We start from the raw sequence: 15,741 nt of genomic DNA, 5'->3' as shown, positions 1-15,741 counted from the left end.
CAACCGTTGAGGTGCTCTTTGAAGTGGGTCGCTCTTGTGTTGTTGGAACAGTCCTGTTAAGGATGCTAATTAGCACTAAATTTGTGCTGCGATTTTGGTTCCGCTGGGATGTGGATTTAGAGTATCAGCATCATTCGGCTGTAGTTATATATATATATTCCTTTTATCCATTCACAGGCATCAAGGCCAATGCCTAAAGCCCATTCTTAATTGCCCTTGAGTTGAGTGGTTTGCATGTCCATTTTAGAGGACAGCGAAGTGTAAACCACTGTGCTACGTGATCAGAGAGATCAAAAGCCTGAAAGACTTCAAATCCCATCAATGCAGTGTGCACGATTTAAATTCAGGTTATCAAAAGTAAATCCAGAAGCTCAGAAACTGAGTGCACTAAAAAGGAAAATGAAAGTGCTGGTCTGTTATATAAAAGCCACACGATTCACCGATAACCTTGAGGGGAAGGTACTTGAAATGTTCCGTCCATAGCCCTGCATGTGACTGCAGTACTGACATGTTTCAGTCTTAACTGTCCCCGCTGGCCACGCTCCCATTTCCCTCCTACCACCGGGAAGAAAGCACATGAGTAGACATAGAGTGGTACAAATCCAAGGTATTTATTCACAAAATGCTGGAGTAACTCAGCGGGCCAGGCAGCATCTCAGGAGAGAAGGAATGGGTGACGTTTCGAGTCGAGACCCTTCTTCAGAGTGATACAGTGTGGAAACAAGCCCAACTTGCCCACACCGGCCAACATGTCCCAGCCCCACCAGTCCCACCTGCCCGCGTTTGGCCCATATCCCGCCAAAGCTGTCCTATCCATGTACCTGTCTAACTGTTTCATAAATTTTGGGATAGTCCCAGCCTCAACTACCTCCTCTGGCAGCTTGTTCCATACACCCACCACTCTTTGTGTGAAAATGTTACCTCTCAGATTCCGACTAAATTTTTTCCCCTTCACCTTAAACCTATGTCCTCCGGTCCTCGATTCCCCTACTCTGGGCAAGAGACTCTGTGCATCAACCCGATCTATTCCTCTCATGATTTTGTATACCTCTATAAGATCACCCATCCTCCTCCTGCGCTCCGAGGAATAGAACCCCAGCCTGCTCAACCTCTCCCGATAGCTCACACCCTCTAGTCCTGGCAACATCCTCACACATCTTCTCCGTGCTCTTCCCAGCTTGACAAACATCTTTCCTATAACAGGAGTATGAAAACCGTGATCATCAGGTTCAAGAACAACTTCTTCCCAACAACCCATCAGGCTCTTGAACAATACACATTAACCTCAACTGTGAAGTTCCATGGACTGACTATCCTTGGTTGCAATCAGAACTTTGGTTTTTATAGCGATATTCAAGCGTCAAGAAACACCAATGTTTCATGATCATATGCAGTGACAACAGAAGAATGACATTTTTACTTGAGGCAACGTGTCTTATCTGTAGCAAAGAATCCCACAGATTCACCACCCTCTGACTAAAGATATGGACCAAAAGCGGGCAGGGGGACTAGCGTAGCTGGGACATGTTCACCGGTGTGGGCAAGTTGGGCCGAAGGGCCTGTTTCCACGCTGTATCACCCTACGTTAGAGGTAGGAAATGTGTTCCCAATGTTGGGGGAGTCCAGAACCAGGGGCCACAGTTTAAGAGTAAGGGGTAAGCCATTTAGAACGGAGATGAGGAGAAACATTTTCAGTCGGAGAGATGTAAATCTGTGGAATTCTCTGCCTCAGAAGGTAGTGGAGGCCAATTCTCTGAATGCATTCAAGAGAGAGCTGGATAGAGCTCTTAAAGATAGCGGAGTCAGGGGTATGGGGAGAAGGCAGGAACGGGGTACTGATTGAGAATGATCAATAGACAATAGATAATAGACAATAGAAAATAGGTGCAGGAGAAGGCCATTCGGCCCTTCGAGCCAGCACCGCCATTCAATGTGATCATGGCTGATCATTCTCAATCAGCCATGATCACATTGAATGGCGGTGCTGGCTCGAAGGGCCGAATGGCCTACTCCTGCACCTATTGTCTATTGTCTATGTCTCTATGACTAACATTGTGAGTTTTTATTCCATATTATCAGCATCTGCAGTATTTTGTTTTCACCTCGTAGTCTGTTCAAAACGCCGTTATTCATTTTGGAATAAGCATGCTGCCACTGCTCAGCTTGCTTCTCCTATTGAATAGATTTCATTAGTCGTGTGCTTGTGCTGATGGATGTGGTTTGATATCGAGCCTGGCATCCAGCAGTATCCTTGCACGGTCTCTCACAGGCATTTATGGATTGGTCCGTGTTGCTGTGCTCTGGGTGTGATTGTGTTGCTGCACATTCCCAGTGTTACTTCCCACCTTTTGCCGCAGTGTTAACCCTCTTCCCCTGCCTTCCCGTCAGCTGTAAGCCGTGCTGGGGCAGCCTGTGTCTGTTCCAAGCGTAATACATTCAAGATAGACGCAAAACGCTGGGGTAACTCAGTGGGTTCAGGCAGCACCTCTGGAGAAAAGGAATGGGCCACGTTTCGGAGGAATGCGAGACCCCTCCTTCACACTGAGAGTCAGGGGGAGAGGGATACGCAAAGATAGGGAAGAGTAAGGTGCGAAAACGACAGATCAAAGAGGACGATTGATCAAGGGAAATGTAGAATGGTTCATTATTTAGCCGAGGGGAAGGTGAAAACGAGACGTACAATCAGTAACAGTCAGTAACAATCAGTCTGAAGAAGGGTCTCGACCCGCAACGTCGCCCATTCCTTCTCTCCTGAGATGCTGCCCGACCTGCTGAGTTACTCCAGCATTTTGTGAATAAGTACCTTCGATTTGTACCAGCATCTGCAGTTATTTTCTTACACCACTTATTATACAATCAGTAACATGTCATCAGGAGGGCAGTGAAACTAGTCGGAGAACTGGGGTGAGGGAGGGACGAAGGAGAGAGAGGGGATGCAAGGGTTACTTGAAGTTAGAGAAATCAAATTCATACCGCTGGGTTGTAAGCTGTCCAAGCGAAATACGAGGTGCTGTTCCTCCAATTTGCAGTGGCCTCACTCTGACAGTGGAGGAGGCCCAGGACAGAAAGGTCACTGTGGGAATGGGAGGGGGAGTTAAAGTGTTTAGCAGCCGGGAGATCGTGTAGGCCCAGGCCGACTGAGCGAACCCAGACGAGCTGGAACATTACTGGAGGCAAATAGCCCAGGCACCACCTGCCGGCATTTGCACTGAAACCAATTTCTTGCCTATTTGTCCTGTGTTGTAACTCACTTCTGTTCCATCATCATCAATATATCCTGGAATCTATTTATAATCGAGACTCCCATTTGCAGCAAGAAGAAGCTGCCAGTTCCCTAATTCACTCTGTGTGGACGTGAATTCCTGTCACTGTGAAACTACCGACTCTTTACTGTGAAGGCTCGTGCACTCATTCCCCATTGTCTACTCCATCAGCGGGCAGCTCCCATAGAAACTAGTCCTGGAGAGTTACAGCACGGGGGCAGGCCCTTCAGCCCATCGAGCCCACACTAGCTACTTCCAGATTCCGCCTCTCAACCACACACTGGGGCCAATTAAACTCCCAACCAGCGCGGGGAAAAAACTGGAGCACCCAGAGGAAACCCATGGGGTCCCAGAGTGAACATGCAAACACCAGAGAGACAGACTAAGGTCAAGATTGATCCCAGGTGACTGGAGCTAGGAGGCAACAGTTGCTGAAAGCAGGACTCTCATTGTAACTACACCTCATCTTACTCGTGCATCTGACAATAAGGTTGACTTGACTTGCTGGTTGAACCAGCGTGTCGTCTAACAAGGGAGTAAGTCTCGCGTCCCGTCTCAGTTCAAATATTACCCGCTGTTTCGTTGCTATTTAAGTGATTCATTTCAGACACCGGTTCTTTTCGTCAGAGGATGTTCCCCTTGCACGGGTCTTGAAGCCACTTGCTCATGGAAGGCCCAGTGTATTAGGTATTGTCCATCCTTTCAATACATTATTGGGCAATTGCATACCCCTCCCCTCATAGCTTAAAGTCAGCACATTAATAAGATTTCCCCTGTCCTTTGCACAGTGTCAGCACTGTAGGTGGATCATAGCCAATTGTCTCAGCTTTGAAGAATGCTGAAGAAGGGCCCTGACCTGAAACGTCACCTATCCATGTTCTCCCGAGGTGCCGCCCGACATGCTGAGTTACTCCAGCACTTTGTATATTTTTCCCCCAAACCAGCATCTGCAGTTCCTTGCATCTACATCTCAGCGGCTCCTTGTGTCTCTCTCATGAGAGATGCACGAGATATGCATCTTTCGATTTTTTTTAGATTTAGAGATACAGCGCGGAAACAGGCCCTTCGGCCCACCGAGTCCGTGCCGCCCAGCGATCCCCGCACACTAACACTATCCTACACACACTAGGGACAATTTTTACATATTACCCAGTCAATTAACCTACATACCTGTACGCCTTTGGAGCGTGGGAGGAAACTGAAGATCTCGGAGAAAAACCCACGCAGGTCACGGGGAGAACGTACAAACTCCGTACAGACGGCGCCCGTAGTCAGGATCGAACCTGAGTCTCCGACGCTGCATTCGCTGTAAGGCAGCAACTCTACCACTGCGCCACCGTGTCGCTTTTGGATCTTCTATCCAAAGCTGATGGCTTTTCGTGCAGTACCTGGCCTGGTGTTCCATGAAGTGTGTCATGTAACGTGGAGACAGGCTCTTTCGCTCTACAAGTCCGCACTGGCCATCAACTGCCCATTTGTAATAAAGAAAGTTCTATCGTACAATAATCCTTCACAATCCCATTTTACTCTTCTCACATTCCCATCAACTCTTCCCACATTCTATCACCTGATCTGGGAACAATTTACGATGGTGAGTTAACCTGCCAAAGCACACGCCTCAGTCTGAAGAAGGGTCTCGACCCCAAGCGTCACCCATTCCTTCTCTCCTGAGATGCTGCCTGAACCGCTGAGTTACTCCAGGGTTTTGTGACACCTTCGACATGCCTCTGGGATGTGGAAAGACACCAAAGAACCCAGAGGAAACCCATGTGGTCACAGGACGAACACGCAAACTCCACACAGACAGCACCCAAGGACAGGACTGAACCTGGGTCGCTGCTGCTGAGGCAGTAGCCTCACCACTGTGCCTCCCAAGTTGGTACTGATGCATTCCCATAAAGTTACATCCAAACCCAGTTTCCAATCAATACCCACTCTGGAGAAAGTAAGCCTTGTGTTTTTGTTGCGACTTCAATCTCCACTGAACATCTCAAATGTTTCACACCCAGGAAGGTGAGCCGCATGGTGGCTCAGCAGTAAAGTTGCTTCCTTACAGAGACTCCGAGTCTCAAGTTTGATCCTGACTACAGGTGCTGTTTTTATGGAGTTTGTACGTTCTCCCCGTGACCTGCGTGGGCTTTTTCCTGGAGCTCCGGTTTCCTCCTGCACTCCAAACCGGTACAGGTTTGTAGACCAATTGGCTTCGGTAAAACTGTAAATTGTCCCTGGTGCGTGTGGGACGGTGATAGTGTACGGGGATCACTGGTCAGGGCGGGCTGAGTGGGCCGAAGGGCCTGCTTCTGTGCTGCACATCTAAACTAGAAAAATGTTCTTTGATAACATAGGAATTATTCTGCCTAGGCTTATACTCGCTGGAATTTAGAAGACTGAGGGGGGGTCTTATAGAAACATATAAAATTCTTAAGGGGTTGGAGAGGCTAGATGCGGGAAGATTGTTCCCGATGTTGGGGAAGTCCAGAACAAGGGGTCACAGTTTAAGGATAAGGGGGAAGTCTTTTAGGACCGAGATGAGAAAGTTTTTCTTCACACAGAGAGTGGTGAATCTGTGGAATTCTCTGCCACAGAAGGTAGTTGAGGCCAGTTCATTGGCTATATTTAAGAGGGAGTTAGATGTGGCCCTTGTGGCTAAAGGGATCAAGGGGTATGGAGAGAAGGTAGGTACAGGATACTGAGCTGGATGATCAGCCATGATCATATTGCATGGCGGTGCAGGCTCGAAGGGCCGAATGGCCTACTCCTGCACCTATTTTCTATGTTTCTATGTTTCTATGAATTGCAGATGTCAATTTATGCAGGGAAAGCTCCCACAAACAGCAATGGAATGAGGATCAGATTATTCATTAATAGACCCAGCATGGAAACAGACCCTTCAGCCTGCTGAGTCCACGCCGATCATCGGCCACCTGGTGACACCAGTTCTATGTTTTCCACTCTCGCATCCACTCCCTACACACAAGGGGCAATTTACAGAGATCGATCAATCTACAAACCGGGGCGGCACGGTGGCGCAGTGGTAGAGTTGCTGCCTCACAGCGAATGCAGAGCCGGAGACTCAGGTTCGATCCTGACTACGGGCGCCGTCTGTACGGAGTTTGTACGTTCTCCCCGTGACCTGCGTGGGCTTTCTCCGAGATCTTCGGTTTCCTCCCACACTCCAAAGACGTGCAGGTATGTAGGTTAATTGGCTGGGCAAATGTTTAAAAAAATTGTCCCTAGTGGGTGTAGGATAGTGTTAGTGTGCGGGGATCGCTGGGCGGTGCGGACCCAGTGGGCCGAAGGGCCTGTTTCTGCACTGTATTTCTAAATCTAAATCTAAATCTAAATCTAAATCAAACCCGCACGTGTTTGGGGTGTGGGAGGAAACCAGAGCACCCGGAGGAAACCCACGTGGTCACAGGGAGAACGTACAAACTCCGTACAGACAGCACCTGGGGTCAGGATTGAACCTGGGACTCTGGCGCCGTGAGGCAGCAGCTCCACCAGCTGTTCCACTGTTCCGCTGTGATTACCAGGGTGGTTTCAGGTTACGGGTATTGTTCCAGGAATAAATATTTAATGGGATACCGAGAGTGTCTCTGTTTTACTTCAAAGTGGTGGGCCAAAGGGATTTTGAGTGTCGACAAGAATGAATGAGATGAGGCTTTGATTGAACATCTCAACTGAATGATATCCCTGACAGCTTGGTGAACTGGAAGGATGAACAGCACTCTGCTCTTGCTCCCTCGCTCTCCGAGCCGCACGGTGCGATATCATTGCCTCAATTCACAGGGAATAACAACCTGGCCATCTTCTCGAGTCCACGTCGCAAGATTAGAAATTGTTCAACCAGGGCTGAACACACCTCTCGGCACCTGCGTACTTTGGCGTCTTGCGCTACGTGTTTCTCGTGCGCGGTGGTGGAAAGATTGGTGGAAACAGGGCCGCGACGCGAACGTTCCTTTCCTTGATCCCAACAACCTGTAGCGTCACCGTGGTGATCGGATCTCAAGGTTGTGAGGCCCTGTTACAGTTGTACAAGACGTCGGTCGGTCAGGCCACATTCAGAGTATTGCGTTCAGTTTTTGCCCACCCTCTTGCGGGAAAGATGGTGTCAAGCTGGAAAGGGTGCAGAGAAGATTTTACGAGGATGTTGCCGGGACAAGAGGGGCCTGAGCCACAGGGAGACGTTGAGCAGGCTCGGGAAGGATGAGGGGTGCTCTTACAGAGGTGCGCAAAATCATGAGAGGAATAGATAGGATCCATGCATGGAGTCTTTGACCCAGAAGAGGTTGAATCAAGAAAGAGACCTAGGTTTGTGAGGGGCGAAAGATTTAATAGGAATTTGAGGGGCAACTTTTTTTTACACAAAGGGCGGTTGGTATGTGTAACGAGCTGCCGGAGGAGGTAGTTGAAGCAGGTACAATCACTATCATAACATTTTAAAAAACATTTGGACAGGTACCTGGATAGGAGCCGTTTAGAGGCAGGGGTTCCCAACCTTTCTCATCCCAATTATCCCCGGCAACTTTTCGAAAGTAAATTCACCCCCACCCTGTTTTGTTCAGTAATTTGAGTTTACACTTCTACCATGATAAAGCAACTGACAAAGGGGACATTTTAAAATGCTGTTTTTAAACATTATTATTTTGAGTTCAAATAACAATAATGGTCGTCGAAATTTACCCCAGGTGAATTTACCCCTGGTTGGGAACCGTTGGCTAAGAGGGATATATGGACCAAACACGACTAGTGTAGCCGGGACATGTTGGTCGGTGTAGGCAAGTTGGGCTGAAGGGCCTGTTTCCACGCTGTATCGCTCTACGACTCTAAATGGCTGACCTGTTTCTTCCCATTATTGGAGCCCATTCAAATTAAGTGAATCTGGCTGGAAATCACTACAGAATGTGGGTCAAGAAAACCCAGGACAATAATCCCTCTCACTCCCAGTGTAAGAAAATACCTGCAGATGCTGGTACAAATCGAAGGTATTTATTCACAAAATGCCGGAGTAACTCAGCAGGTCAGGCAGCATCTCAGGAGAGAAGGAATGGGTGACGTTTCGGGTCGAGACCCTTCTTCAGACTCTCACTGCCAGTGCAGATTCAGCCATTTGAAGGAGGTTGCACCTTGGGGTCACGTGACATCCCCTCTACAACCCCTAAGAAGGCAGGAGAGTGTGGTTAGGAGGGAGAGATGGATCAGCCATGATTGAACGGCGGAGTAGACTCGATGGGCCGAATGGCTTAATTCTACTCCTATCCCTCGTGACCTCATGACCTGGACATTGAGACCCTTTATGTGGCTCAGGAAGGTCAAAGTTAAGAGAGAAGAAATGAAATGTTCTTGTTGTATTTCCTGCCAGGACTGCAAGGTGTACAACGCTTCGAGGATGGTGTGCCAGGCCCCATCCCTGGCCCTCAGCCAGAGTCAGCAGACTGACAACACAGAGCGTCCCGATGAGTTTGGGTTCATCCTGGACAACGTGAAGACGTTGTTGATCTACAACAACACCAACCTCGTCTACTACCCCAACCCTGTCTTCGAACCTCTCAGCACCACGGGCGTTTTGGAATTGAAGCCTGGGTCTCCCATTATACTGAAGGTGAGAGACCCTTGGTTACTGGGCTGAGGCTGTGTGGAGGGATGGGGGGGGGGGGGGGGGGGGGGAGACAAGACAGCACGTGGTGGTGAATCCACACATTGACCCTACTTGCCGCACCAGTGACATTTCTGCAGTTGTACAGGGCCCTAGTGAGACCGCACCTGGAGTACTGTGTGCAGTTGTACAGGGCCCTAGTGAGACCGCACCTGGAGTACTGTGTGCAGTTTTGGTCTCCAAATTTGAGGAAGGATATTCTTGCTATTGAGGGCGTGCAGCGTAGGTTTACTAGGTTAATTCCCGGAATGGCGGGACTGTCGTATGTTGAAAGACTGGAGCGACAAGGCTTGTATACACTGGAATTTAGAAGGATGAGAGGAGGTCTTATCGAAATGTACAAAATTATTAAGGGGTTGGACACGTTAGAGGCAGGAAACATGTTCCCAATGTTGGGGGAGTCCAGAACCAGGGGCCACAGTTTAAGAATAAGGGGTAGGCCATTTAGAACGGAGATGAGGAAAAACATTTTCAGTCAGAGAGTTCTAAATCTGTGGAATTCTCTGCCTCAGAAGGCAGTGGAGGCCAATTCTCTGAATGCATTCAAGAGAGAGCTAGATAGAGCTCTAAAGGATAGCGAAGTCAGGGGGTATGGGGAGAAGGCAGGAACGGGGTACTGATTGAGAATGATCAGCCATGATCACATTGAATGGCGGTGCTGGCTCGAAGGGCCGAATGGCCTACTCCTGCACCTATTGTCTATTGTCTAACTCTCCTTTGCTTGTTCCCTCTCATCCCAGGGCCGAAACCTCATCCCTTCAGTGGCTGCCGGGAACACGAAGCTGAATTACACCGTGTTTATTGGGGACAAACCGTGCACAGTCACTGTGTCAGACACACAGCTCCTCTGCGAGTCTCCAAACCTCACCGGGCGGCACAGAGTACTGGTGAGTTTGGTTCCCCCACACGCTCCCCATGGCACGGTGGTCATTTATGTATCTGCTGACCTCGTGGTGTCAGTGTTGCCTGCTTCGAGGTTTGCCGGCTTGGTGTAAGGAAGGAACAAAAGTTCTGAATGGACGGTGGAGTCAGAGTAAGGGACTGAATGGCTACCTCCTGCTCTATTACTTACCTTTAAGTTTAGTTTAGTTTAGAGATACAGCGCGGAAACAGGCCCTTCGGTCCACCGAATCCATGCTAACCTGCGATCCCCGCACACTGACACGACCCCACACACACTGGTGACAATTTACATTTATACCAAATATACCGAATGGTATGTTGGCATTCATAGCGAGGGGATTTGAGTATAGGAGCAGGGAGGTTCTGCTGCAGTTGTACAGGGCATTGGTGAGACCGCACCTGGAGTATTGCGTACAGTTTTGGTCTCCTAATCTGAGGAGAGACATTCTTGCCATAGAGGGAGTACAGAGAAGGTTCACCAGATTGATTCCTGGGATGGCAGGACTTTCATATGAAGAAAGACTGGATAGGCTCGGCTTGTACTCGCTGGAATTTAGAAGATTGAGGGGGGATCCTTTAGAAACGTACAAAATTCTTAAGGGGTTGGAGAGGCTAGATGCAGGAAGATTGTTCCTGTTGTTGGGGAAGTCCAGAACAAGGGGTCACAGTTTAAGGATAAGGGGGAAGTCTTTTAGGACCGAGATGAGAACGTTTTTTTTCACACAGAGTGGTGAATCTGTGGAATTCTCTGCCACAGAAGGTAGTTGAGGCCAGTTCATTGGCTATATTTAAGAGGGAGTTAGATGTGGCCCTTGTGGCTAAAGGGATCAGGGGGTATGGAGAGAAGGCAGGTACAGGATACTGAGTTGGATGATCAGCCATGATCATATTGAATGGCGGTGCAGGCTCGAAGGGCCGAATGGCCTACTCCTGCACCTATTTTCTATGTTTCTATGTTTCAAGCCAATTAACGTACAAAACCTGTACGTCTTTGGAGTGTGGGAGGAAACAGAAGATCTTGGAGAAAACCCACACAGGTTTCGGGGAGAACGTACAAAAACTCCTTGCAGGCAGCACCCGTAGTCAGGATCGAACCCGGGACCCGGGGTTCCTCTGGAGTTGTAAGGCAGCAACCCTACCGCTGCGCCATCGTGCCGCCCGCTCGTGGCAGGGTCTAGGACCAGGGGGTACAGCCTCAGAACAAAAGGACATACCTTTAGAAAGGAGATGAGGAGGAATTTCATTTGTCAGAGGGTGGCGAATCTGTGGAATTCATTGCCACAGACGGCAGTGGAGGCCAAGTCAGTGGGCTCCACAGTTAAAGCAGAGATAGACAGATTCTTGATTAGTACGGGTGTCAGGGGTTATGGGGAGAAGGCAGGAGATTGGAGAGGGAGGGAAAGATAGAATGGCAGAGTAGACTTGATGGGCCGAATGGTCTAATTCTGCACCTGAAACGTATGAACTTATGAAGGTTTGACTCGTGTGGATGGGGCATCTTGGTCGACATGGGCAGGATGGGCCGAAGGGTCTGTTTCCTTGTAAGACTCTGGCTACATGACACCATGTTAACTTATCACTCATAGACTCAGACAGACGTATAAAAATTAAAACCTACATAAATTAGAGGCCGATTAACCTACAAATCCGTACGTCTTTGGTTTGGGCCGGTGGGAGGAAACCGGAGCACCCGGGGGGGGAAAGCCAGGCGGTCACAGAGAGAACGTGCAAACTCCACGGGGAGAGCGCTGGGGGTCAGGATAGAACGGGAGCCCCTGGCTCTGCCCAGCTGTGCCTCTGTGCTCAGTCCTCAGACCTGTCTGGAGAGCAGCCAGATAATCAGCCGCAGACGGCTAACATCCAGACACGTGGAGTGGCCCAGACACTAACAGAGTTCACCTTCAGTTGACCAGAGAGGGGGCCTGAGGCAAAGTGCTTCGACGTGTCTCAGGAGCAGTGCCCGAGGTTAAATGACATCAATTACAGGGCATTAATGGCAGCATTGTTACTGTGGTATAATATGATAAATACATCTCGCTAATTATTAATGTAATGGAATAAGTCAGGAAATGTTATTAGCTGCAGCCGGCTATTATTGGATTTCCACACCTTGTTGCACATCAGTTTAATTTAGTTTAGAGATACAGCGCGGAAACAGGCCCTTCGGCCCATCGTGCCACCAGTGATCACCCTATACTCTCGCACCATCCTACATGTGCAGGGAGGAACTGCAGATGCCGAAGATAGACACAAAATGCAGGAGTAACTCAGTGGGTCAGGCAGCAGCCCTGGGTAGGAGGAATGGGTGACGTTTCGGGTCGAGACCCTTCTTCAGACTACACCATCCAACACACTGGGAACAATCTTTACCAAAGCCAATTAACCTACAAACCTGGGGTAGACACAAAATGCCGGAGGAACTCAGCGGGTCAGGCAGCATTCCGGGAGAGAAGGAATGGGTGACTTTTCGGGTCGAGACCCTTCTTCAGACTGAAACGTCGCCCATTCCTTCTCTCCTGAGATGCTGCCTGACCTGCTGAGTTATTCCAGCATTTCGTGGCTACCTCCGATTTAAACCAGCATCTGCAGTTTTTTTCCTAACCTACAAACCTGTACGTCTTTGGAGTGCGGGAGGAAACCGGAGCACCCGGAGAAAACCCACATGGTCCCGTACAGACTCCGTACAGACAAGCACCCACGGTCAGGATGGAACCCGGGTCTCTGGTGCTGTAAGGCAGCAACTCTACCGCTGCGCCACCGTGCCGAGCCTATTGACTCGATGGGCTGAAGAGCTTCATTCTGCTCCTATGACTTGTAAACGTAATCATGAGGAACTAATGATCATTACGTTGACCCCAGGCATCACAAAAAGCTGGAGTAACTCAGCGGGTCAGGCAGCATCTCAGGAGAGAAGGAATGGGTGACGTTTCTGGTCGAGACCCTTCATCAGACCGCTGAGTTACTCCAGCATTTTGTGTCTACCTTCGATGGAATGGGTGACGTTTCGGGTCCAGACCCTTTCTTCAGAAGAAGTCTGAAGGAGGGTCTCGACCCGAAACGTCACCCATTCCTTCTCTCCTGAGATGCTGCCTGACCTGCTGAGTTACTCCAGCTATTTGTGAATAAATACCTCCGGTTTGTACCAGCATCTGCGGTTATTTCCCCGCATTGGAGGGTGGCACGGTAGCGCAGCGGTAGAGTTGCTGCTTTACAGCGAATGCAGCGCCGGAGACTCAGGTTCGATCCTGACTACGGGTGCTGTACTGTAAGGAGTTTGTACGTTCTCCCCGTGACCTGCGTGGGTTTTCTCCGAGATCTTCGGTTTCCTCCCACACTCCAAAGACGTACAGGTATGTAGGTTAATTGGCTGGGTAAATGTAAAAAAAAAAATGTCCCTAGTGGGTGTAGGATAGTGTTAATGTACGGGGATCACTGGGCGGCACGGACTTGGAGGGCCGAAAAGGCCTGTTTCCGGCTGTATGTATATGATGATATGATGATAACGTTGCCAAAGACGTACAGGTATGTAGGTTAATTGGCTGGGTAAATGTAACAAATTGTCCCTAGTGGGTGTAGGATTGTGTTAATGTACGGGGATCGCTGGGCGGCACGGACTTGAAGGGCCGAAAAGGCCTGTTTCCGGCTGTATATATATGATAAGATATGATGATATGGCCCTGTTATTTCTCCATGCGCGTTCCCGCAGAACGATCCCATCCTCGGCTAACCCTGGTTAATGATAAGCCGCGCCGACTTCTTCTTCCCCCTCAGGTGCGGGTGGGCGGGCTGGAGCATTCGCCTGGGACCGTGCACATATTCCCCGACAGCCCGCTCAGCTTCCCGGCCATCATCAGCATCAGCACGGCCGGCGGCCTCCTCATCATCATCATCATCGTGGTCCTCATCGCCTACAAGAGGAAGTCACGGGAGAGCGACCTGACGCTGAAGAGGCTGCAGATGCAGATGGACAACTTGGAGTCACGGGTGGCCCTGGAGTGTAAAGAAGGTACATTGTGCGAAGAGACACCAAGTGTGTAACTCGACGGGTCAGGCAGCATCTCTAGAGTACGTGGGCAGGTGTATCGCAGCGTTTAAGAAACAATAGACAATAGACAATAGGTGCAGGAGGAGGCCATTCGTCCCTTCGAGCCAGCACCGCCATTCAATGTGATCATGGCTGATCATTCTCAATCAGTACCCCATCCCTGCCTTCTCCCCATACCCCCTGACTCCGCTATCCTTAAGAGCTCTATCCAGCTCTCTCTTGAATGCATTCAGAGAATTGGCCTCCACTGCCTTCTGAGGCAGAGAATTCCACAGGTTCACAACTCTCTGACTGAAAAAGTTTTTTCCTCATCTCAGTTCAAAATGGCCTACCATGCATTAAACGCTATTCCCTAAGAGCAGGGGCCTCCAAACTTTTCAGCACGAGGGCCACGTTGTATATTTGGCACAATTTTGCTGACCGTAGGGAAAAAATAAAGAAATGTGAGTTTTATAAATGTAATTAATTCAAAGTTTAGACGAGGTCACGTTAGATTACATTAGGAAAGGTTAAACTAGGTTAGGTTACATTAGGTTAGTTTACATTAGGTTTATATGGCAACAAATAAGTAATATTCAATTTTTAAAAAGAGCTTGAAATGTTTGAATATATATAAATACCGTAGGTATACAATTATATATAAAACAGAAAAAATACAGTGATCAGCACTGGAGGAGAGAGAGAGAATGTGGCCCTCGTGCTGAAAAGTTTGGAGGCCCCTGCTCTTAGGGAATAGCGTTTAATGCCAGGTAGGCCAGGTAGAGAGAGAGGGGAGGAGTGGGGGGGGGGGGGGGGGGTAGAGTGGGAGGGGGGGAGGAGAGAGAGTGGGGGGGGATAGAGTTGGGGGGGGAGAGAGTGGGGGTGGGGGATAGAGTTGGGGGGGAAGAGAGTGGGGGTGGGGGAGAGCGAAAAATCATCTAACTGGGACAGGTCCTTAACTTTTCACACAAAGGGTGGTGGATGTATGGAATTAATTGCCGGAGGAGATAATTGAGACAGGTACTATCGCAATGTTTAAAAAACATTTAGACAGGTACATGGATAGGACAGGTTTAGAGGGATATGAGCCAAACGCAGGCAGGTGCGACTAGTGTAGATGGGACATGTTGGTCAGCGTGGGCAGGTTGGGCTGAAGGGCCTGTTTCCACACTGTATGACTCTATGACTCCAGGTGACATTTCGTTTAGATCGGCTGTGGAAGGGGGAGAGGGTGGTGGGGGGAGGAAAGAAAGTTGGAAGTAAGGAGAGTCGGGACAAAACATAGAATGTGAACACAGGTGAAGGGTTTTGCTTGATAGGCAGATGGTTGAACAAAAGCCAGAAATGAGAAAACAGGTGTGATACAAAAGGAATGGAGTCACCTATCCATGTTCTCCAGAGATGTGCCTGATCCGCTGAGTTAATCCAACACTCTGTGAAACGTCACCTATCCATGTTCTCCAGAGATGCTGCCCGACCCGCTGAGTCAATCCAACACTCTGTGAAACGTCACCTGTCCATGTTCTCCAGAGATGCTGCCTGACCCGCTGAGTTAATCCAACACTCTGTAAAACGTCACCTGTCCATGTTCTCCAGAGATGCTGCCTGACCCGCTGAGTTACTCCAGCACTTTGCGTCTTTTTTTGTAAACCAGCATCGGCAGTCCCGTGTTTCTAGATGTAAATCGTGTGGCTTTTCCCTTTGTCACAGAACTTTTGCAGTATCCTTTTAACACTTAAGAATGCAATCAATCTGGATTGCACCACTCTACTTGGTAAGTCCAAGCTGATGTGACTTACTCAGCTGATAAACACAGTTCCTTGATAAATTATTAAATACAGGATGAGAAATAAAACCCCCACATTAAGTCCAAGAAAGGCAGGAGTGGTGTTCTC

At 49.1% G+C, this 15,741-nt stretch overlaps 1 protein-coding gene across 1 annotated transcript in view; it reads left to right on the top strand.

Annotated features, from left to right (window-relative positions):
* Positions 1–15,741, top strand: part of plxna4 (plexin A4) — a 242,459-nt gene that overhangs the window by 147,384 nt on the left and 79,334 nt on the right. Inside the window, exons 15-17 of the mRNA XM_078419384.1 lie at positions 8,626–8,865; positions 9,660–9,806; positions 13,594–13,828. Of these exons, the coding sequence (XP_078275510.1) occupies positions 8,626–8,865; positions 9,660–9,806; positions 13,594–13,828 (622 nt within the window). The remainder of the gene's footprint in view (positions 1–8,625; positions 8,866–9,659; positions 9,807–13,593; positions 13,829–15,741) is intronic.

Source organism: Rhinoraja longicauda, chromosome 23 (assembly GCF_053455715.1).
Source record: "Rhinoraja longicauda isolate Sanriku21f chromosome 23, sRhiLon1.1, whole genome shotgun sequence".
Taxonomy (NCBI): domain Eukaryota; kingdom Metazoa; phylum Chordata; class Chondrichthyes; order Rajiformes; family Arhynchobatidae; genus Rhinoraja; species Rhinoraja longicauda.
The sequence above is the reverse complement of the archived record's forward strand: the minus strand, read 5'-3'. Positions and strand labels throughout refer to the sequence as shown.